The sequence below is a fragment of the Protomyctophum bolini genome (genome assembly GCF_963924005.1).
Source record: "Protomyctophum bolini genome assembly, chromosome: 14".
NCBI classification, from domain to species: domain Eukaryota; kingdom Metazoa; phylum Chordata; class Actinopteri; order Myctophiformes; family Myctophidae; genus Protomyctophum; species Protomyctophum bolini.
The window spans coordinates 35900967-35926406 of NC_137875.1; the positions used below are offsets into that span (position 1 = coordinate 35900967).

The 25440-nt window shown below is 43.5% G+C and overlaps 1 protein-coding gene across 4 annotated transcripts in view; it reads right to left on the reverse strand.

Moving 5' to 3' along the window:
- Window positions 1-25440, reverse strand: part of wdfy4 (WDFY family member 4) — an 89506-nt gene that overhangs the window by 31870 nt on the left and 32196 nt on the right. For all 4 annotated transcript variants that reach the window (XM_080782731.1, XM_080782730.1, XM_080782729.1 and 1 more), the window contains exons 29-46: window positions 25073-25237; window positions 24588-24679; window positions 23674-23770; window positions 22264-22466; window positions 21589-21749; window positions 20759-20878; window positions 20286-20474; window positions 18252-18437; window positions 17105-17231; window positions 16581-16717; window positions 15372-15610; window positions 14702-14826; window positions 14004-14195; window positions 13449-13558; window positions 8096-8173; window positions 6154-6351; window positions 5618-5696; window positions 5153-5388 (exon numbers count right to left, since the gene is read on the reverse strand). In XM_080782731.1, the coding sequence (XP_080638857.1) occupies window positions 5153-5388; window positions 5618-5696; window positions 6154-6351; window positions 8096-8173; window positions 13449-13558; window positions 14004-14195; window positions 14702-14826; window positions 15372-15610; window positions 16581-16717; window positions 17105-17231; window positions 18252-18437; window positions 20286-20474; window positions 20759-20878; window positions 21589-21749; window positions 22264-22466; window positions 23674-23770; window positions 24588-24679; window positions 25073-25237 (2734 nt within the window). The remainder of the gene's footprint in view (window positions 1-5152; window positions 5389-5617; window positions 5697-6153; window positions 6352-8095; window positions 8174-13448; window positions 13559-14003; window positions 14196-14701; window positions 14827-15371; window positions 15611-16580; window positions 16718-17104; window positions 17232-18251; window positions 18438-20285; window positions 20475-20758; window positions 20879-21588; window positions 21750-22263; window positions 22467-23673; window positions 23771-24587; window positions 24680-25072; window positions 25238-25440) is intronic.

A 25440-nucleotide genomic window follows, 5' to 3' on the forward strand; every position in this document is an offset into this window, starting at 1 on the left:
ACTTTGGGATTGTTTTTTCTGGAAAGTCGCTTGTAAATATTGGTGGTTGTGGGTTTTTTGGGGGCTTGCTTTTAAAGTGTGTAGTTGCTATTTTGTGGGCTTGTTTCTGAATGTTAAGCTTATGTTGAGCTTAAACAATTTCATGTCAAGGACCCCCACATTTTCATGTGGGGGTCACCCCCAATTTGTCTGCACCCCCCCCCCCCCCCCTCCCCATATAAGATATGTGTTGTTAAAATGTTTAAAACATTTCAGAAATTATATATTTTTTATAAAAAAAATTATAGTCGATAGTCGATTTACAAGCTCACAACGTTGTGAGCTTGTACTGTAGATCGGCTTTTTTCCGTATATAGCCTACTAAGCCTAGTCACTTTCTTTTGGGCTCGTTTTCATAGACACGGTTGCTTATTTCTCTCACAAAAATCTGGCAACACTGTCTCTCTCTCTCTCTCTCTCTTCTGTCTCTCGCACTCGAGACCCGGGCCATTATTAGGGGAATTAATCACTGCCACGCACACAATAGGAAACCTGCTAAGTGATCAGGGCCTTGTGTCTGAGTGCACGCATGCAGACACAGAGTAATGGCTCCCATCATGCAACATCACATATCTTCAAGGAGTCAAGGTTGAGTCTCGCGTGCTGTGAAATCGCCGATTTTGTTCCGTTGTTACTAAACGGAACAAAAAAAGGGCTCCATTTGGTTCCGTCTGTACCCTATCAGAGTCATACAGACCTGTGAGAGGGTTTGTTTGGATTCTATTTTAACTCCCAGTTTAAATTAGTCAGAGACAATGACATGATGATGATGTCACGACGATGATGACATTGTCAGAAATCTGTCAATGAAATTAAATTTCTGCTCAAGTGAAAATAAATCTTCTAATTTGACACTTTAATCTGCAATCGGTTAAACATCGCTGGAAACCTCATAGCGTACAAAACTGTTACATTTCAGAACTCAAATTCAAATAAGCAGATCTGCTACTTTTGATGCTTGGGGTGTGAAGATAAGAGGTTTTTCTGCCACGACAGCGACGATATGCACCCATCAACTGGTCCGTGTTGCAGACAGACAGAATGTGGGTTATCAGTCTGGTGGGGGGGGGGGGGCGGGGAGGCAGAGCTCTTATTGACTGAGGCTAATGTCTGCCCATTGATTCCTCCCCACACACATTATACAGTCATAATCACACTATTGGCGCTGGCAAGCTAATTACAAGTGTGTCTCCTTTGTGTGCCCCGCGATGTGTGTGTGTGTGCAATGCATGTGTGTTTAATGTGCGCGTGAAAGTGTGTGTGAGAGAGAGAGAGAGAGAGAGAGAGAGAGTGAGTCATTTGTGCATTCCTCAGAGCTAATGACTGTGTTCATTTGACAGGAAACTCAGCAGGACACACACACACACACAGTCACACACACACAAGTGTGCAGTGTTTTTCTCACGTAAACCGCAGAGGGTCCGCTACACGACAGCATGAGCCGCCATGCTAATGTTCTGAGGGCTAAGCTGTGAGCGTCGTGATGGTCAGCGACATGAAAGTGTTTATGGGCGATGGAACGCACCGCCGGCACCGCCCTGCCGCCGCTTTAGGCCAATCTTCAATCTGGTCGACAGCATGCCGCCGTTGTCAACAGATCCGGTACCACCCAGAACAAACATGGGACAATTCTTCTGCCACCACCACAACATGTGGAATGCCCCGACACCATCCATAAACATGTTTATGCTAGATTGATGAATTGAATGCATAGGACGGACCACAATGGAAACAACTTTTTTGAGTTATACTTTTAAGATGTTTTTTTTGGCTTTCGCCTTTATTTTATATTTTCTTATGGAGGGATAGACAGAAGGGTGACAGCCTGGAAATGGGGAGAGAGAGATGGGGGAGTGACATGCAGTAAAGGCCGTTGGGATCGGGAGTCGAACCTGGTATCTTTGGGTCTACATTTTTGTTTAAAATGTTGTCTTGTTACGTTATTTTAAAGCGGCACTATGTAACTTTTTTTTAAATTAATAAAATGTACTTTTTCCAACCTGTATGGTAGAGTATGTAATTACAATAAAACATACACAATTGTAATTGGGGTGGTTGTGTTTTGTCATCCCCCCGCTCTTCTATTGAGACATTTCGATCGTGTCAAATGTCTCATGGACACAGGATTCTGACACGAATTCTGACCCGAGGGTCAAGATTCAATTCATCCCTGGCGCAAGCAAGGGATAAAACATTTCATAGCTCAGTGGTAAAACATTTCAGGACTTGCGCAGGAGGCCGGGTTCAAATCCAGGGTAGAAGAGGACATTTACGACCTTATACGTCAAGATTATATTAATTGCAATTTCGGTTTGCGTCATTATTTCCACATTTCTAACTTGATTACAAAAAATAGATAAGTGGTTTTTCGCGAAAAAAATGCAAATAAAACTCATTCCCCGGACAGTACACATCATCTGCACACACACACACACACACACACACACACACACACACACACACACACACACATCTGACCATCACAGTGAGAATAAAATATAGGCCTATAAAAATGGAGGCTCAGTGAACCGTTTGAAAGACAACGGGGGGGCACGCGGCGAGCGTAGCTTACTAAGCAGGGGTATGAGACAGCTCGCGTCAACCTCCCACTGTTTTTATTAATACTTGTGTCAGAAACATTAAATGGCGCCGCTGGTAGCCGGAGAGGCGAGGGCCTCAATTCAACATGTACACTGCTGGAAGACGGCGAAGGAGAGAGCTCTGTGTTAACCCATTACATTAATGAGGAGAGATGTACTCTCTGAGTTTTTGTTACTCGAGTCAATGTAGCAATAGCACGTGAAGGCCTGCATTCAACATTGTACTTGTTTAAAAGTACAACAGTATAAGCGTCGCAGTCCCTCCCCCCTTCAGAACAACGAGTGGCCCAGGAAATGAATCCCAATGCATTTTTCCCCATAGGCATTTCTTATTTAATTTATTTAAAGACCTTTTAAGCGTCGTACGAAACCAACTCTTGTCGTGACAAATCATGACAACACACACAATTTTTCGGGGCCAAACAAAGAATTAGAAAGTAGAAAAAAACGGCAGGTTACAACACTTTTTTTTGTTGTTTTTCTTCTTTGTAATTATTTGTTTGGTCCAAAATATTGTGTGTGTTGTCATGATTTTTCACGACAAGAGTTGGCTTCGTACGACGCTTAAAAGGTCTTTAAATAAATTAAATAAGAAATGCCTATGGGGAAAAATGCACTGGGATTAATTTCCTGGGCCACTCGTTGTTCTGAAAGGGGGAGGGACTGTGACGCTCTATTGGCATCAAAATATAACGTTGCTGTCGGGGCTGAAAAGTCCTATCTCCATATTTTTACTTTTTGTGTAAATTGTAAATTAATAAATGGTAAATGGTGCATTTATATAGCGCTTTATCCGAAGCGCTTTACATAGTGCATTACATTCACCCATTCACACACACATTCATACAACGATTGCGGCGGAAGCCATGCAAATTACCAACCAGCACATCGGGAGGAATTTGGGGTTCAGTGTCTTGCCCAAGGACACTTTGACATGTAGACAGGAGGAGCCGGGATTCGAACCGCCGACCCATGGATCATTGGACGACCTGCTCTACCTCCTGAGCCACAGTCGCCCTATATGTATGTTATATATTAATGCCCTGTGCTTGATCATACTACAGCGTCACACAAAGCATCAAAAGTAGCAGATCCAACTAACTTGAAACGCAGCGTGAAGCTTGTAGATCTGATACTTTTGCCATTTTTTTATTTGAATCCTGAAAAGTAACAATTTTGGACATTTCCACATTTCCACCGACGTAGAAGAACTCAAAATTGTCCAAAAATAAATCCTATTGTTGACGCATTTTGGACTTATAACGTTGCTTTTGGGGGAGAAAGCTTGTATCTCACGTTATTTTTTCTTAAATGAATGCCCTACTTCATCATACAAGAGTGTCACACAAAAGTAGTGAAAATAGTCACATTATGCTTGTAGATCTGCTATTTTCAGTATTTTAAGATGTTTTCCTTTTAAATAATAACATCTTCAAAGTAACTAAAGCTGTCGAATAATTGTAGTGAAGTAAGAAGTACAATATTTGCCTTTCAAATGTAGTGGAGTGGAAGTATAAAGTATTAAAAAAAAACACTCAAGCAAAGCCTTTAACCCGTTAAAACCGGGAAAAGCATCCGTGTCAGTTTAGATATTAGAGTTAAAAAATAACTGACGGGCGACGGGTCTCTGGCGCAAACATTTTCAGATAAGACCTACATGTTTCCACCACTGCTGTGTGTTAACATCACATTACACTAATGAGGAGAGATGAGACGCAGATAGCAGCAGCAGCGCTGGGCCATTTCAATCCCAGGGCCTTGTGTCAGATAATTAGGATTGTGAATATTAGCGGCGTGAGTAGGAGTTAAGGCCGTCCATCGGCGTGATGATGTATCCGTACTTTGTGCCCCCTATAGAGAGCAGCTCTGAAGGATGCTAATGTTAAACGTTGGTCGGGGTTGAAACTTGAAACCACCACCTTTAGAGCAGGGGTTCTCAACCCGTGGGTCGCCACGTTATTTTGGATTATACTACACAGTACATGCATAAACTTTCCTTAATGATTACAGTATATCTGGTTTCAGTATTTATTTATGATGAATCTTCGCTATTATTAAGGTTATTGTAGCGGTCAATTTGTATTGGGGGTGGGGCGGGAGCCGCGAGACATAGGCCACAGCATTTCCGGTGGGTCCCCAGCCAAAGACTTTGAGAACTGCTTTAGAGGCCGATTGTGAATGAGTTTGTTTGGATGAGTGCTAGGTGAACAGAAAGTACACACCAAAGACTTCAATTATGCCGATTTAGTCCTCTTTCTTCAAAGTGTTCAAAAATAATGTTCAAACATTATTCTTCCAAAAATATAGCAATTCATGAAAAAAGAAAACAATAAAGTGAATAAACTTACAGACCTCTAATTCAAGCCTAAGTCTAGCGCTAAACCTTTTACTGAGGGTGTGCTTACTCAACACAACAGTCTCTAGCAGCTAGACAAATATGCTAGCAAACATGTGTCCGCGACCCACAAAATATTTGGGTCGGGACCCATACAGAGTCTACTCTACACACTAACCTGTTCTCCAGGCTGGAGCTCCTGCAGGATGGCGTGGAGGTCAGGACAGGCCTGTCTTCTGGAGCAGGACTCGGGGGCAGCGGGGGGTCCAGAGGTGGGGCTCTCCTCGCTGGAGGCGGCTGGTGTCTCGCTCAGAGCGGGGAAGAAGGTCAGACCCTCGCAGTCGGACATTTCGTCGGATCCACCGCTGGCCTCCTTGAGCTCGGCTCCTCCGGGCTCACACAGGATCCTGGGCTCTGATAGGAGGACACTCCGAGAGCTGTTTGTCCACACTCATAACAAACATCCTATAGTGCACTGATTTTAAAATTTCACTAGAGCATAAGCCCTTGAGGGGCACATCATTCTTTCACCAGACATTTGTACTAAAGCAAGAAATCCTCTTCTACTATATATATACACCGCAAAATTGAATATAGAGATATGCGACCACACTCGCAATTCCCCAGGATTGTCTCTCTGTACCTGCTTCAGGCTCCGTTCCACTTCTGTTGTGGTGGTCAGAGGCTCCGGTCCTCAAACACAGACACAGGGACCCAGGCACCTGTCAGAGCCACGGGGAGATCTGTTCAACCAGTGCTTCTCAAACATTTTCAAGGACTGCCCGTTTGAAAAACACAACCGCACAGCAAACATCACTTTGGGCTGTGCTGTGAGCTTGTACACGTTTTGAAAAAAATAATTTTAGAATTTTGAACGTTTTAGCACAAAAGCTTTTCAAGTGGGCGTTCGCGGCAAAATACATATCAATTTAGGGGTCCGTGGCATGAAAAGGTTAAAGAGGACTACTGCCGTACGCGTCCATTGGTTCCATTCGCATACTCTGAGAACCCATTAAGACCTGGAACGCATCTGTGTCACGTTAGCGTTTAACCACATTATTTTAAACTTTAGCTAATTTTGTAAAATCTTTGTGCAAATCTTTCAATATATATTCTTTCACAGCACAACGTTTTTAACTCATATCTCGTGAGTGTGTAAATCCAATGCATTATGGTTACCCGTTTGGACCATCTTAGGGGCCTCCTGCGGATGCGCGGTCGGGTGCGGTTGGGCCCCTCGGCCGCGTCCTGCACCCAGTCCCTGGTGGTGGGGGCCTCAACCCCCGGCCCGGGGCCGAACACCGCCCTCTCCCGGAGCAGGTCCGCCTCCACCCGCAGCCACTGGCCGCTCACCCGCTCCCACTCACTGGAACACAGCTGCAAGGGGAAGGTGGAGGAAGTACGCTTTATTTATAGGAGCACCTTTCACAAGACGACGACAGTCCAAAAGTGATTTACAGGGGTTCTTTTTACACCCGTGTGAACCCGACATCATCCAATAATTGTTTCTATATACTTCATGGTGAATTCATTTGGTACACAATTACACAATAGGCCACACTATACCACTTCTCGGTCATGTTAAACCGACGCAAATAACATGAACGAGAATTATATACATAGCCGATTACCCGATTATTTGCTCAAATTCTCCTTTCATTAGCAAATGTGACACGAGTTAGGACAAAAAGCTGTATATAGAAATAAAAATATATAAAAATAAATCACTTGTATGATGATAAGAGCGCCCCTCACTTCACACGTCATCATACGTCACATGCCATGCTCAGCCAATCAAATCATCACAAATGTAATTCCGGCTAATCACTTTTGGCGTCTTTTGTACTTTCCTCAGCCAATCAAATCATCGCTATGGGGTGATCAGCCAATCAAATCATTGTTTTTGTGTTTACACAAACAGACAAAGCTGGGCATAGGATAGGAGGAGCCTCAAAAAACAAAGAACAGAAACGGAAGAACAGAAAACAAAATAATGTATATAGCTGCAATTGACAAATGACTGAGCTTCAGTTCTTGACCGTAACACCCAATCATAACTTTTAGAAATATGTGGGAGCTCAGATTGGGCTGAAGTCATACGTCATATATAGATATGTCACAGACGACTTGACGTCACAGGTCGGCCACATTAAGTACTGTATATAAGATCGCCTATTTTTGAACTGCATATTATTACTCCTTCCTTCCCTCTATCAGAAGTCTACAAATCCATGCGTAAACACACCATGACGACTAAATCAAAGGAGTTCATCCCTGCCTCGTCTGGAAGTGAGGACAGCGAGGTGGAGACCAAAGCTAAGATAAAGAAGACCGGCGGCAGCACGCCGAAGACAAAAGATTCCGGGAAGAAACGCAAGAGGGACAGCTCAAAGCAGAGCGGCGAAGACGACAAGTTGGACCTGGGCAAAATGAAGTTCGTCAGCGTGTCGCTCTTCAAAGGCCAGGTCCTGATCGACATCCGACAGTACTGGATGGACTCGGATGGAGAGGCCAAGCCGAGCAGGAAAGGCATCTCCTTGAATCCCGAGCAGTGGCGCCTACTTACGGACCAGATCTCTGAGATCAATGACCAGGCCAAGAGGTTATCATAACTGGCTGTGTGCTCCCCCAACGTTATGTTTGGCATAAGGTTCTATGCACAGCTTTTTGTGTGTGAGCACGGAATGTGATGATTTGATTGGCTGAGCACAGAATGTGACGTGTGATGATGTATGATGATAAGAGCGCCCCTCATGTCACACAAGTGTGATCTTTTTTTGTTCAAAACAACTAATACATCGTCACTGTAGGGCAGAAACCTAGTACTTTTTGTGTTTTTTCTCTGAATTAATGCCCCTACTTGATCGTCACTTGTATCTGCTACTTTTGCTATATATTTTTTATCCTAAAATGTAACAGTTTTCAGACTTCGGTGTATATATATATAGATTAGAAAATCTGATTACAGCTGAGGTCTTCAAAATAATAATAATGGGACGATTTCCCACTTGGCACCACACATCGTGTTATTGCAGACACACTTAGTCTGAAGTTGATTTGGTTAGTCAGTGCTCGAGGTACACGTACAGTGTGCCCTGGACAGACAGACAGACAGACAGACCTGCATGTTGTTTCTCCTCATGTTCTCAAACATGTCATGACCTCTCTGTCGCTGAGACTCCATGCAAGACAGAAACTCCTAGAGAGAGGGAGCGAGGGAGGGAGTGAAAGAGAAAGAAAAAACATTGTGAGTTGTCCGAATGAAAAGAATGGGCCAAGCAATCACTTTCAGGGACCTTGCACCTGCACACACACACACACACACACACACACACACACAGAGACACACTCACATAGACACGCGCGCCCACAATCGCAACACAAAGATATAGATGGAATATTCATCACGGTATTGTTTGCTTCCCTCATGCAATTACAACACATTCAAACAATTACAGCTGGTCTAAATTGCATTCGCCGGGGCAAAATAAGCTAGTGGCTACACCGTCATACAATAACACTGTCTGGAAATGTAATCATTTGTGGGTGTTGATCTAATTAACATAAACATTAATATCACTGAGAAACGCTGTAGTTAAGGGTATTGTAGCTGTGTGTGTGTGTGTGTGTGTGTGTGTTTGTGTGTGTGCGTGCGCGCAGGGTTTGTTCATTTTATAAAATAAAGTGGCAGGCATTTTCTTACCCACTTCCCTATATGTTTTCTCGCGCGACAAACAGCAAAAATAGCTAATCTACAAAGATAAATTATTTTATTTAGTAAATTACACATTTTGACACATTTGCCCGAAAAAGGGACACTAGGGTTACGGTGGCTTTATTCATTTCTAATTTGTGATATTATCAAACATGAAGACCACCTAAATTATATGTATTTGGCTGCAGGACCCCCCCCCCCCCCCCCCCCCATCTCATTTTGTTCCAACCAGGGACCACCCCAGAAGCAAAGATTTTAGTTAATGTTCGGTTTTAAAAATACAAAATTAAAGAATTTGCAAAATAATTCTTGATTTGAAAAAAATAGCAAGCTCACAGCTCGCAACTTTGCTGTGAGCTTGTAGATCTGCTATTTTTGACCAGCCAAAGTATACAATAATGCTTTTTAGCTCAAATCTAAAATGACACAAAAATGCTCTTCCGGTTGTAATAGGCTAATTCTCAGTCTGACCAGAAGCAGGGATAAAACATATTGTCTCTGCGGGGTAGCAGATCTACAAGCTCAAAACGCAGAGAAGCGAGGATAATAATTGGCAAAACGCTAAGATTTTAAAGATAATGTTGTTGCGGGCAGAAAACTCATCGTATGATCACAGCGTCACACTGGAAGTATCAAAAGTAGCAGATCTACAAGCTCGAAACATGGCGCAAAGCAACGCGTTTGGAGCTTGTCCATCTGCTACTTTTGAATTTGAATCCACAGCGTGACAAACTTGTGGCCCATTCTCCGAAATAAACTCCAAGGAACAAACTTTGTCACGCTATCTGGAGTGACAAGAACAGCGCCTCTAAATGACCGCCTGCCTGGCCAAATGAGAAGTTACGGAGAGCGGAGGAAAAACAAAGAGAGCGATTACAGAAATATTAGAGACTAATAATGAAGTTTACCAACTAGTCGTGTTTTGACAGATAAACAGCGAGTCGGCGTCGTCACCTCCTAATTTCATTCCTTCATTTGGACAAACATAAGTAATATATAGCATTAATTACCCCATTTAGCAGATAGCAACCTCATTGTCTTTTTAAGCGCTGCATTAAATACATAACTCGTCGCTTCCCCTCCGCAATTAACATCAGTACATCACACTCATTTCCATTTTAATGACTTCCCAACAATAAGCCACCTTTGATGATAAGGCAACATAATGTCAACTTCATTCTGGGGCTGGCAGTGGAATGTGTAATGCACTTAACGTGATCATTAGTGCTGTTAATTATCTTTCTAATATGAGGACACAGATATGATTATGGAAACGGCATTCACTGATGAAATAAATCACTGGGAGCTTTTTGTCGCTGGAGCTTGACTGAGGACATTCCGTCGATCAGAACACTCACACTCTCTCTCTCTCTCTCCTCCATTCATTCATTACCTTACAGTGTTGCTTTATCCCATTTTGACCTGAGATCAGATTCTAAAAATGTCGTTTTCGAAAATAGCAGATCTACAAGATGTAGATCTGATTGTAGATCTGCTATTTTTCAATAGCTAACACCAAAAGGGGTTCCCGTCAAAAATGGGTTAAACAATTCCTCTCCCGCTGAATGAAAATCAACATCTAAAAGGACTGGAACTTGTACACGGAAACATATTATTACAACCGTTCAATAACTAAAACACATTTCCCCCAATTAAGTTCTCTCTCATCAATCACTGCATAACGAAGTTGATCGCATGAACCCCTATAGCATCACGGGGGGGGGGGGGCGTTTGACGGAAATTGGCCGATCTACAAGCTCACAACGGGCTCACACGGCCCCCATGCAGTCAACTACGGTAAGTATAGATGTATTGGTTAAAATAGTGGCTTGTTAATTAATCAGCAATTAACGAGTCCATTTGCTGATTAGTCAGCTAAAAGGACTGAAAGGTCTTTTGGGGGGTTCCAGAGGGTCCCCATAGCAAATGATACAATGATTTTAACCACTTAATCCATTTATACGTTGGCTATTGAAAAATAGCAGATCTACGAGCTCACAGCGAGCTTGCACATCAGCTATTTTTTTAATCTTAAAAACAAAAATCTAAAAAAGACACGAAACATCTTCAGATGGGTGTCCGCACGGCCAAATGCATATCAATTTGGGTGGTTCTTGACGTGAGAAAGTTGGCAAAGCACTGATTTAAATATCCCTAAGACTCTCTCAATGCAAGTGGAAAGCTCTGGCTAGAGTTCTGCTCCCGACCCCGCGGGAAGCAAACTTAACGTACTCCCTCTCTCTCTCTCTCTACCCCTGCCTTTCAGACGGGAAAAAACCATTCATCACCCTCCCTGATAGCCTGTCAGAGGCTGATATGATAAAGAATAACATCAAATGAATAATGTTTTCATCAGATTGGTACCGCTATAATTGCCATCCCCGATTTCTTTGCGGAGAAAAAGGGACAACACACACCAATGGGGGGGAAGTGGCCCGCACGCACTTTGTGGGATTTGTTTTGCGACGGAGAGACACAGACGCGGTAATTTCATGCCTGCGTGCCTGAGTAATACGTCCCCGTTCCCGTCTCCAGATGGCGCGACGTCTTAAGCGGCGTGGGGGAACTAATGATGTGGCGCCACGTGTTTTTCGGAAGGGGGGGGGGGGGGGGGGGGAGAAACAACAATAAACGCCGTCTTTAACCTTCAGCGGCAAACAGTAGCGCTTGTAGCCGAGCGTTGGTTCCCCTGGATGGGCCCAAACAGATATATCAATTACTCTGCCCACTCAGGGGCGCTCAGCTGTGATAATCCAAATCCATTTAAAGGAATAATCAAACACCCCCACAGGGCTGGAGGGCCCACAGCACAAACACAAAACGGTGACTTTGGGAAGACGATTTGTGTGCGCGCACGTGTGTGTGTGTGTGCGTGTGTGTGTGTGTGAGTGCAATCTGCAGGAGCCTGGGAGAGGCCGTTGTGTTGCCCTGCCCAAACAAACACACACGTGTGAGCTATGCCATTGCTTAAAGGGCCACTTCACCCCTTTTGCAACCAGATCTAATTTTAATGATGTTTGGGAGACAAGAAACACTTTCCTGGGGGTTTTTTTTAATGTGGGTAATATGTGTTTTTAGATATTTTAGTATTTCAAAGTGTCCATGGGCTCCATGATGTCATGGACACTGGGCTCACTTCCTTCCTGGACTACAATTCCCATAATGCTTTGGTCCACTGCTCCTCCTTGTGGATAGGGGGAGGGCTGTCTTACTGAGACAACATGTAGTCCAGGAAATAACATCATTCAAATAAAATCTGGTTGCAAAAGCGGTGAAGTGGCCCTTTAACTTTCTGTGTTTTTTCATAATGACCCTAATTGGTCATACTACGGCGTCACATGAAAGCATCTAAAGTAGCAGATTGGTAAACTCGACGCGACGCATTTTGAGCTTGTAGATCTGATACTTTTGCTAATTTTTCATTTGAATCCTGAAAAGTGAGCGTTTTGGACATATGAGGTTTCCACCCAACAGAGAGTCATACAGTATACTATACTGTATTGTGGATTGGATTTGACGCTTTCAAACATTTTGTGTCCAAGGCACACCTGTACACCGGCACACCTGTATTCATAGTGAAATTAGCGCGCTGCATCACAATGTGTTGTGAGCTTGTAGATCAGCGATTTAAGATTTTTTTTGTGTGAAAGAAATATTAAATAATAATATGAATACATTTTTGAAAGTGGTTAAACCATATATTTTTAGGGTATATACATAGAAATGGCATGAGGGCAGTACTGATACAGTAAGTTAAAAGATCATTTATAACTTTCTGTATAGTTGTCCACTACAGTATGTCGTATCTGTCAGGCGAAAAGTAAATGTCCAGAATTTAAAATTTACTGCAGTAAAAGTACAAAAGTATTGGTATCAAAATGTACTTAAGGTACCAAAAGTACAAAGTACTCTTTATGCAGAATGTCAATTTTCACGTGTTTTCAAATGTATACAAAAAACCAATCTTTTGAAAATAGCCTGTACTGTAAAGTACTATATTTTGACAGCAACTGCCTGTCATAATTTCCCCCCCTCCCTATACAGTATAAAGATGTTGATATTAATTTTGTATTCATCTTTAGGACCCCAAATCATACCCTAGAAAGCACTAGTGTCCGTTTCAAACACAAAGTGTTTTTGACTGGGGAATCATATTACTATTGGACAGCATAAAGATGTTGATATTAATTTTGTGTTCATCTTTAGGTCCCCAAATCATACCATAGAAAGCACTAGTATGCATTTCAAACAGTGTTTAGTTTTTAGTTAGTCATATTTTGACTGCAGCAAATGCCTGTCATAATTTCACCTTATCGAAGTATTTGACAGAATTAATTTTGTATTATCATAATGTTGTGTCTACATCATTCAAACACAATGTGTTTTTGATTGGGGAATCATATTTTGACAGCAGCAACTGCCTGTCATAATTTCACCCCCCTTCGTATCGAAGGATTGGATAGTTTTAAGAAGTTAAGCACGAGTGTCTACTTTAAACACAAAGTATTTTTTGACTGGGGAGTCATACAGTATACTGTAGGCCTACTGTACTGTATATAAGCCTATAGGCTGAAGTGTTTAATATATGTTTGTTTCGTAATAATACAAATCTACAAAGTCACTAGCAACTACAAAGTACAATATTTGCCTCTGAGATGTAGTGGGGTAGAAGTAAAAGTACTGCAAATTGGAAATACTCCAGTAAAGTACAGCATATGAGTAAATAGTTCCTTTCCAGCGCTGGGTGTGTGAGTTATACCTCCACGGTGACGGACTCTCTGCCCAGTCTTCTCTGAACAGAGCGGAGGGCACTGCTGATCACACCGGCCATCTTCACAGCACCGCCGCTGGCCTTGCTCCTCTGAGACTCTGAGGGGGAGCAGTGGTGGGGAAAAGTACTCAATATTGATGCAGTGTAGAAGTATACTGTACTCTGTTACAAGTAGAAGTCTGGGAATTCAAAAGATTCACTTGAGTGAAAGTGCAAAATAATTGGCATAACATTTTTACTTAAAGTACCAAAAGTAAAAGCAGTCATTATGCAGAATGTCCCATTTCAAGTTTTCAAAATGTATAAAAAATTATTTTGAAAATGGCAGATCTACAAGCTCACAATGCGTCACATCGCGACTCTAAAGACGAAACGGAAGTGGGGAGGAGGCTCCACTTCCGCTTTATCGCTTACTCATGATCCGAGCTTCCGTTTGCTCCAGACTGTATGACGGAAGCATTTGAAAATTGCGAGAGGCAACAGTCTGGCCAGGCAAGACTACCGTACTATTACTCTAATCCTCTTTCTACTTCTATCACTGACCTATGTATATGTGCCAGGCCTTACGGGACATCTCCTCCCACAGTGGACTGATGTCCGTCATGCCGGCGGAGCCCGGCGTCCCGCTCTGATTGGCTGAGATTTCGATCTTGTAGTGGCTTTCAAGGGTGTGGCGTCTCTCCGTCATGACCTTGGACCAGCATGCCTCTGCCAAGGATGTCAGCTCACTCTCAACTGTGACACACACACACACACACACACACACACACACACACACACACACACACACACACACACACACACACACACACACACACACACACACACACACACACACACACACACACACACACACACACACACACACACACACACACACACACACACACACACACACACACACACAGTACTTAGTACCGAAAACAGCAGATCTACAAGCTCATCAAACAACCATTTCTCTTGTGAGGAGGACCAGGAAAATAGTCATCATAATGTCATCACAACCATTTCTCACTTTGTACCGTGTGTGGGGGACATAATGGCCCTCCCAAGTGCAATACAGTTAAGGTCCTTCACATGATTTTGACAGGTTTGAGAACCATTGGTCTGGTCTGAACACTCAAGGAGATGGAGCTTCATATCGACGACCCCCCCCCACGTTTAAGAATATAGTCTCTATAGACAACATAATTACTCAACAAGTGATGGCATTGTGGATGATGTCGTGTACACTGGCGTACCTGAGGTGGAGTGGGTGGCGGTGTGGTTGACGGAGACAGAGCGAGGGGTTTTGAGAGGGAAGAGGTGAGAGAGGATCTTGCGGGTGTGGACCTTCTGCACCTCACACCCAAAGCCTTCAGAGTAGCTGTAAAAAAGAACCAACAAGGAAGAGATGTCAGCATGAATAGACCCAATATTAAACCACTTCAACCCAGTCTAGACCAGCGATCTTCAAGGTTGTTTTTTTCCCCAGGCCAAGGACCCCTTCCCTTAGCTGAGATAGAGGTGAAGCAGGGACCCCCCCACTACATATTGTATTACAGATTCACAGATTTCATAGAGATTCATATACCTATTTTTATTTGACAGCAATATCATCAGTCAGTGTATGTTGGATTTATGTTAATGTGTATTTTCAAGACACATACAATAATTAGTAAACCTGACCTTTCATTTACCCGCTTAAACTGTCAATAATAATAAGTAAACTTGACATTTACTGTACTTTTTTCCCTCTATACCAAACCTCTTTGTACAAGTTCACAACGCAGGCTAGTGGTTTCGAATTCGCCGTGGTGCATCCAGCTTTGTCGGGCGTCCATAGGAAAAGAATTGTCCTGTGTGAGTGTGTGTGTGTGTGTGTGTGTGTGTGTGTGTGTGTGTGTGTGTACATGTTCCATCTAACTGTACCTGCCAGATCGTATCATCAGCAGGCAATGCAGCAGGCAGGTGACAAAGACCATGTTGGCATTGTACGTTGCCATGACAACGTCCCAGCGCGCCACAATGACCCGCAGCGTCCTGGTGACCACTTCCCGTTCCGCCGGGGAACGCCGAGGGTGGGACAGGAAGTAGAGCAACACCTTGTTGGTGCACGAGTACAGGGTGGATATGGTCCTCTCCTTCAGCGACTGGCCTTTCTCCAGAGCCTAGACAAATATGGGTTTAATTATAAATTAACTATGTTCAGGATCAACATTATTGTCACACCACAGTTTTACAAGTAAAACAAGTAAAAAGTGTGTGAAATTTGTTTTCGTGCATAGTTCCCATCGTAGTACAAGAAAGGGAAGAAGAGGGGGGGGGGCTAAGGAGATCAAGGCAGGAAAGAAGAAAGTTTGAGCGCTTTTACCACAAAAAGTACAAGTAAAGGGTTTCAGACAATTACCCATTACAGCTTGGATCTGTACCCCTTCATAGTACTGTACTGTATGAACTAATCAATGTAATGTATTGTAAAGGATTCTTAACAGGACTGGTTGTTAAAGACCCCTAAATATTCAGCACAACAATTGAATGGATTGGAGATGACCCTTTTGGGTGGGGTGGAAATGTCAAAGATCCCGTGGTGCCACCAGTACGACACATCTTCAGTTGTGTGCCTCGACCTCATTGGATGTTTTTCGATTTGAAGAAATAAAATTATTGATTTTAATAAAATAATACATTTCCTTAAAAAAAAATCCTTTTGCAAGTACACAAAAAGTAGCAAAAAAAAAGGCAGATCTACAAGCTGTAATGTGTAATTTGTGTCGGGTGGAAACCTTATGTCCAAAACTGTCAAGTGGTCACCTTATATATTATTTCATTTTGGACAAAATAGCCAATTTTACATCGCAGTAGCCCAGATGTCCAAGGTGCCCACTTGACCGGTATCCGGGCGGCTCTCACCACCACTATCTTTTTTCGTCAAATACGTTTTAGAACAGGTTAAAGAAAAAAGAAGGAATGCTGTCATGGAAAACATTTGAAATGCTGTTGATGATAGACAGTCAACCACATCAGTGGTATCCTGTCCGTTTAGGTGCTTACTGTTTATTCAAGTAACGGACGAGGGGCTGCAGGGCAGCCAAACCTTTCTCTTTTAAGAAGTACCGTATTCTCTCGAGGTGAACTCACCACCACTATCTGATCGGTCAGGAACGTGAGCAGGCTGTCGGGGTCCGCCAGCAGCATGCCTCCGTACAGTCTCTGGACCAGTGTCTTACTGAAGTGAGCCACGTTCTCCATGAGGGTGACCGTCTGGCCTTCACAGTCTGAAGAGAAGAGAAACAGACCTGAGACCAGATTCTACTATGTTTCTATGTCTTCGAAATCATGACAGGTTTCAGGAAATATGATTCTCAAACTATCTCATGTCAAGGAACCGAAAGATTATATATAATTGGCCAACGACCGGCATCTGAAAATATGTTGTTCCAGGAACCCCCCCCCCCCCCACTCCAGAAGCAAAGATACGAGTTAAAAACGTTCGCTGTGAAAGAATATATATTCAAAGATTTGCACACAAAAAACAGATCTACAAGCTTGTAGATCTGTGCTGTCCCGGCTAGAAAAGGTGAAAAGGTTTGCCACATAATTATCATTAAAACGGTACAGTTTGGCTATGGCCTCAGTGTGGTTCCCAGGCAGGCGAGGTGTACCTTGTGGGTTGAGGTGGGTGTTGTTCTCGTTCTCCAGGCTCATCATGTGGATGATGTCCATGAGGAACTCCAGCAGCTCCGTCTGGAAGCTCTGCTGCTGCTCCCGCGAAGCCTCGCCTGGGGAGAACTATAGAGTACAGCACCCGTTTATGAGCCAAATCTCTCTGCCAAACATAGGCGGTCTATTCTACGTACATGACGCATTATGAGCTGGTAGAACGGCTAATTTGGGTTCCTGTTCACCCTGGAATATGGATGCCGAGTGCTGGGGTTCAAGTGGTTAGTTTATTTTTAAAAAAGTATTTTTGTTGGTATACATTGTCAAACGTCCTGTTCTTCCTTGTGTTTTATACTCGGAGGAAGCTATTAGAGATATCGTGTGTGTGTGTGTGTGTGTGTGTGTGTGTGTGTGTGTGTGTGTGTGTGTGCGTGCGTGCATGCGAGCGAGCGTGTGTGTGTGTGTGTGTGTTTAGACCTACAGTACAGAAGACCTCTTCTTTCTAGCAGTGCATGATTTAATCATGAAATAGCAGTTACTGTAACACATACATTAACTGAGCAAAGAGTGACACTAACTGGACAGAGCCAGTATTACAGCCAGCGAACAGCCCTTTTCAATGAGAGGGAGGGAGTAGGCTACAATTCATAATGTGAATTTTAAAACAAGGCAATGTAGATTGGCGGACATTTGGTACTGTACATTGTAAACGAACACAAACTAATGTAGTGAAAAAAGTAAAGTAAAAAAAGTATCTTTTAAATGTGTTTTTGTCACATCTGAACATGCACATCGCAAAGTGCAGAAACAGAAAAGAAATAAGCTATCAATGCACAGAAGTGGTAATAACAGTAACCAATACACACATCACACGCTTGTCAAGGACACCCAAATGATATATATTTGTTCATGGACTGCCATTTGAAAAGATGTTGAGCCAGGAACCCCAATAAGAGAAGACCGCACTTTATACAACGCATTGTGAGCTAGTAGATCTACGCATTGTGAGCTAGTAGATCTGCTATTTTCAAATGATTATCATACATTTGCAAACTTTAAATGGGACAAGTACTTTTAGGCACTTTAAGTACATTTTGAAGCCAATACTTTTGTTTAAATGTATGTCTACATTGCGGTATTGATACTCACCGCCAGTAGCTGCAACAGAGGGTGTGTGCCGTTGTTGTTGGCGGGAACGTTGAGGAGGCTGTCCATCAGCAGGATACGCATGAAGTCACACACCTGCTTCCTGGCCGGGTGACTTGACGACGCGGACGCCGCCTCGTCGTCGTCTTCCTCCTCGCTCCCCCCCAGACCAGGCTCCGCCCCCCCGCACTGAGGGAAGGAAGGAGGGACAGAGGCGTCATGTCATTAAAATAATTAAGAACAGGTTTTTTTCCTTTTGTTTTTAATGACAGGACGTTGATGATGCGTTCCTGCGATCGCATCATTCGCGGCATAATCCGGCTAATAGCGCAGATTATGCAGTGGTCTATTTTTATTCTTCAAAAAGGGCGTGTAAATCGCGCAAACTTCCCGCATGTTTCACAACTTCCTGCATATTTCACCGTATAAAATCACACGAAATCCTGCATATTTCACAACTTTTCGCATTTCTGATCTAGCCGCATATTTTGCAAATATCCGCATATTTCACAATTTCATAGCATAAAATCACATATACAGTAACCCTGCATATTTCATTGCATAATAAAAATAAGGATTTTAGCCTGCAGAATCAAGGATTTTAAGCCGTATAATCAATGATTTTTGTCCACATTTTTCTGGAGGGTCTGATATAGGTGGCAAAAAAGTGTAATGGTTGCAGAAAGAAAACTAGTGTCTATAAGTATCGAATAAGTATCGTAAAAGTAAAGTAAAATCGCATTGATCTGCAAAATAATCTTAACTACCAATTTAACCACTTAAACATTATTTTAAACTTTAGCTGTTGAAAATAGCAGTTCTACAAGCTCATACATGCTACAAGCTTGTAGATCTGCTATTTTTTAAAAATCGTGAAAATGTGGCTCAAATCTTTGAATAGATATTATTTCACAGCGAACGTTTTTAACTCAAATATTTTGCTTCTGGGGGGTCCGACTCCCTGAAAACTGTAACTTGTAGAACCTGGTCTCATTTCTTTTTACTCAATTTTTATCCCACGATTTGCAACCCATTTTTTCACCAGTGGCAATTATCTAATGTAATCCTGGGCACTACACTTCTTCTGCCAACCTGGGGAGGGCAGCGGACTGACCTCATGCATAATTCTATGCATGAGGAGTCGAAGCTGCTTCTTTTCACCTGACAGGGGAGAGTTTCCCCGTGTGACAGAGCAGCCTCTGTCAGAGTAATATAACAAATACACATTCATTGTATTGTTTCTGTATGGTATGTGTAACAGGTTGATTCTCAGTCCCACAGAAGGTGCACATTCTGCTGTGACATGTGAATTAATATACTTGTGTTTATCTATGCAGATGCTGTAGTTGAGAAGCTGCCTTGATGGCCTGAAGAGAGCGAATCACAAGGCATTTAACAACGCAAGCAATCAGAGCTGACTGCTTAGCCAGGGGTGGAGTCAGGAGTCTATATAGAGGGGAAATGGCTCAGTAGAGATTGTGCTGCCATGGGGAGAGGTTGACACCAGTACCTCTCTGTTCAAGTTAAGTTGTGTTATGTTGTTTGAGTTGTTTTGAGTTTTTCTTTTCTTTACTTATTTCACTTATGTTGCCTCATGCCTCATGTCTGTCATTTCTAAGGTTTTATTACTGACAAACAGCCGATCCACAATCCCACTTGGTAACACCCTGGCCGGACATAGCGTGTGGAAGGAACACGTTATTCCAACCAGTTCCTTTCCCCTCCATCAGACGGGGAGGGGGAGGTAGTTTAGAGACCAGGATAACTGCATGTTTTTTGTGAGGGTACCGACCCTAGGCCCTAAAAAACATGCAGTAATAGGGCCTAGCCCTAGGGGACACAGGGAGAACATCACGGAGGAGAGAATACGCCCCCAGCACCAACATCGTCCCCAGCGGGAATCGAACTCAGGACCTTCTGCAGTAGCTGTGAGGTGACAGCACTACCGACTGTGCCACCGTGCCCCTTGGTCTCAGGTTTGAATGGGTTAAACGCGAAAGAAAAAGCACGAGTAGCAAGATAGCGGTTAGTCCGAACCTGTGATGCGTCCAGGGGGTAGACGACAGCGGCCAGCGTGTGGAGGAACTCCAGCGACGCCCACAGCGGCTCTCTGGGACACAGGCTGTGGAGCAGACACAGGAACTGCATCACGCTGCCTGGGAACTGCAACTCCCATGATGCATCATCATCATCGTTCACGGACAACCTCTTCCCAGAAGGGATAGGCTGTCACCACCAACCATGTAGGAGAGATGAAAACACAGGAGAGGTTTTTGTTTGTGACTTTTTAACTTTAACCGCTTCAGAATGTTGCATTATACAACAGGTCGTACCCGATTGGTACCCGATTGATAAGCTGTGCTTAAACGAGGGTGGGGCCCGTTTAAATTGAAACGGCTGAAACATACCTACTGTAAGGTCATGCCTAAGTAAGACCATACATAAGGCCAACAGAAACATTGACTCCACAGTGTTGGGAAGGATGGCCCTTCCTTCTGACCAGTTCTTACCTGAGAGATGATGGTTCGGACTAGTTCCAACAGAATAGCCGCCACCTCGGGACAGAGCTTGTGAACGCTGGCGTCTACCTGGCCGTCAATCACAGACTGTAGGACGCTGTCCAAATTCCCCTGCGGGTGCAGACACAACCTAATGACGTTAACGATTACCGTTGCCGTGGGGCATAAAACCCCTACTTGTTCATACTACAGCTACGTCACATGAAAGCATCAAAAGTAGCAGGTCCACAAGCAGAAGCAGTGTGTCGCTTCATTTAGCCGTTTCTCATTTTGAATCCTGAACACTAACAGTTTTGGACATTTGGGATTTCCGTCCGAGACGATACGCAACTTGTTTATTTTGTACAGATGTGCCGTTTGAGAATTTCACTGGTCGTGCCATTGGCCAATCAGTAGATTGTCAATGCATTATCAGAAACAGAACGTCGTCAGTGAGAAAGAGGGCCGGGTCCTTTGCCAACGTGTATTATGTTAATTCTATTCAGTTTCCCTGAATAGATAGAGTTCCTCTGCTGGACAACTTCTTTTCAGTAGCAAAGCAGTAGAATTAGCCAAGGCCAAATCAGTGAATAAAATCTGCAGGGGAAAACATGCATTTTCAGAAAACCTTCTGGGAAAACATCAGGAAAGCGCGACGAGTTGAAAAGGCACATCTGTATATCATGTTTATCCCATTTTGGGCGGGAACCCCTTTTGGTGTTAGCATTATGTTATGCTTTAGCTATTGAAATCTACAAAATCTACAAGATCTACAAGCTCGTAGCGTGGCACCGAGTGCCGCGCTACGAGCTTGTAGGTCTGCTATTTACACACACACACACCTCTGCAGATGGGCTGGCCGTGGTCCCCAGGAGCAGAGCTGCCAGCGCTCCATACACCTGGGGCAGGTGACACTGGCTGACCAGCAGCTCCAGCAGAACATGGAAGCCTGGACATGTGGAGCCGAGGCACTCGTAGGACCAGGAGTCGTCTCGCAGGTTGTCTAGTGGTACAGCGTATACAAGAATAAAGTAAAACACTTATTGAATACTTGTATAAACGTAACCTTACTAGATACATTTGCTCCTGGGTGAACACAGGTCTCTCTCCGCCAGGCCAGGTAGGTTATAGTGTGGGCCAGCATTGTATGGATTTATTGCAACATAATGTTGATTTCCTTGGCCTAGTGGGACTGGGAATGTGCATGCAACGTTTAACGGCAATTGGACGATGCGTGAAACGTGATTCATGGTTGTGTGCCAATTTGCATGAGGTTTGTACAAAATCTGTAGGAGTAATGTAAAAAAAAAAAAAAAGGTTCACCTGTTTTCTAGACCAGAAATCATACAGGCCAAGCTAGTGTCGAAGTGAACCCTTAATGGCTCCGAATGCACCATTTACCAGTTTATACAGACTGGCAAGGTGCACGAACGGACATGGGCGAAGGCATATTCTGGTCCAAGCCTTGTAAAAAATGTACTTGCCACAGCGGTGTATAATACTGCACCGTTACGCACCCATGATGACAAAGGGTTCGTCCATGCCGTCCACCAGGGTCCCTGGCAGAAGGCCCTCTCTGAAGCCGTCCTGCTGGCTCGGACTGGACAGCAGGTGTGTGAGCAGCGCCAGGGCCGGCCGCACGGTGGACTGGTGCAGGTGACCCTGTAGGAACAGCAGGAACCAGTCCCTGCCCAGGGTCTGGAACAGGTCTTTCTGATGCCTACACGAGGAGGAACAAGCATAGAGTTATTATATATAATCTAGAGACTGGACAACCCCGCCCACAGCTATTTATTTAAACGGAAGTTACTCAGTGGCGTTTGAAGGACCCAGAAGACGCTGTAGTTCAGCATTTTCTTGATTTGGAGTTTGGACACCAAAGATTTGGTGTAAGTGCTAAGATTTGGTGTAAGTGCTAACGCACCTGAACAAGCGCTCCTTGTTAAACCCCAGCTGCGCGCTAATTTTCTCATGCTATATGCATGGGCAAACTAAACAGTCCACCTGCAGTTCCAGCTTTGGCCAGTAGAGTGGTGGCGGCTTCAGCGTTGGCCAGCCGCTCCGGAGGCTTAGGAACAAGCGGGAATCACTTCAATTTCCATTGAAGTGGCATTGATTCTCTCAATCCGTGGGCCGTATTGAAAAGTGGGCCCCCGAATAATTGGCAAAACAGACTGTAGCGATAATAACAATCTGAGAATCCCGTCGGCAAATAACCGATATGATAATGATAATAACATTAATATCGCCTCTGTCGAGTGGAAACCTCATAATGTCCAAATGTGGTACTTTTCAGGATTCAAAATAGCAGATCAAGTAGGGCATTTATGAGAAAAACAAAAAGTTAGAATATGGAGATAGATAACAATAACAACAACAATAATAATAATAATTTTGTTAAAAGGTTAAAACTCGAGTCTCTCTCTGAATCTTTAATAAAAGAAAATGCATTTTCGGGTGATTCACCAATTTCATCGAATTAGGAAAGAGAACCCATACAAATACATCAAGGAGACACCCGGGGCAGACCAGGGATGAGATGGAGGGATTCATTTTCCATCATTTCCAGACTGTTATAGTGTTAATTTTCCCTTATCTTTATCTTCAATCCTTTTTTAATTGCATGTCTGCATTGAATTTTCTTTATTCAGGGTTCCAGGAAAACTAGAGGCTCATTCGTATATGTCTCTATTGGGGATAACAAACACAGAAATTAACATAAACACTCTATAACAATGATTAATATGGGAATATAAAACCATTTAACACTCATTAAAAAAAATATATATATATATTACTTACACCTTTTAAAGAGAAACAGAGCTCTAGTTTAAACCACAGCATCCGTACCGTGGGGAAAGCTTTGGCAAAAGAATAACAGATCAGAAAAGACCCTTGGGGACTGGTCAATTTAAGAAGTAACTCACTCTGGGGTCAAGGGGTCGTTCGAGGTCAGGAGGTCACAGAGAGAGAGTAACAGCTGGTTCCTGATCCAAACAGGAGAGGCTGGATCCGAGCTCTGCACTACACAGGACACACACACACTGTATGATCATCACTCACACCATTGATCATTTAGTCCAAAAGACTAAAAGACTACCATTTTTATATTTAATCGACAAACACTAGACTAAGAATAAACAATTCCAGATGACTAAACTAAACTATTATGGTGTGATATTCAAAAGAAGACTGAATCAGGATTTGCTGTCAAAATTAACACTGACTGACACAAGACGCCTTCAGCTTAAAGGCTTAAAATTTCCCTTTCAGAGTAGACGTTAAAATGTGAAATATCCCTTTATTTTATAATCCATCACGCAAGGTTGTCGCTTACCAAAAAAAAGTGTCACGAGTACATTAGGGCTTTCTGTGACTTTGAATGAATGTTTGAGGGTCTTGTGACGGTGTGTAATGTTTGAGCGGTCAGGGTGTCTGGGGGTATTATTCACTGTACCTGTGCTATCCTCAGTGTGGGGGTATTATTGTAATAACTGCACTGTACCTGTGCTATCCTCAGTGTGGAGGTATTATTGTAATAACTGCACTGTACCTGTGCTATCCTCAGTGTGGAGGTATTATTGTAATAAGTGCACTGTACCTGTGCTATCCTCAGTGTGGAGGTATTACTGTAATAACTGCACTGTACCTGTGCTATCCTCAGTGTGGGGGTATTATTGTAATAACTGCACTGTACCTGTGCTATCCTCAGTGTGGGGGTATTATTGTAATAACTGCACTGTACCTGTGCTATCCTCAGTGTGGAGGTATTACTGTAATAAGTGCACTGTACCTGCGCTATCCTCAGTGTGGAGGTATTACTGTAATAAGTGCACTGTACCTGCGCTATCCTCAGTATGAACCCTGTCAGAGACTCCGCAGCTTTCACTTTCACCAGCAGGAGGCAGCGTGTAGACCAGGAACAGCCCGATCCTGAAACAAAACACAAAAAACGCACCACAGCTATAATTCCAATGATAGCTCTGGCCGATAGCGACCAACATCGCAATACTGCATTTCCACAATGTCAATGTGATACCTGTACACAATACAATCCCTGAAACATGTTATATCACAGAGGGCCCCAAGAGTACATTCTTTAAAATGGAAATGGAAGACCATTACAGATCTTTTTTTGTTGTTGATCGAAGACTGTAGCTATTAATGTTCAACCGCTCTGTTGTGTGTTGTCAGTGTAAAAGGCCTTATATAAACCTCTAAGGCAGGGTGAGCAGTGTGTGAGTGTGTGTGAGTGTGTGTGTGTGTGTGTGTGTGTGTGTGTGTGTGTGTGTGTGTGTGTGTGTGTGTGTGTGTGTGTGTGTGTACCGTGATATGTCCAGGGTGGTAAAGTGAGCCTTCAGCAGGCGTGTGATGATGCAGGAAGTTAGTTGAACCTTCCTAACGGTCACGCCGGGATCACAGAGCTGGTACAGCAGCTTAGACAGCAGGCCCACACGGTGCATGGACGCCGCTGCACTCCCACTGTCACCACTAGGGGGACATGGGAGAGAGAGAGAGAGAGGGAGGGAGGGAGAAAGATAAGAAAGAGAGGGAGAGAGAGCATGAATATCATGAATATCAATCACAGGCCCTTTCTGAAACCAGTCCCTTGACTTGAAGTGCTCTTGGGAGGTTCCCTCCAGGAAGTGCCCCTCCAGCTGAATCAAGTTCTCTTGATTAGGGTGCTGGGTATA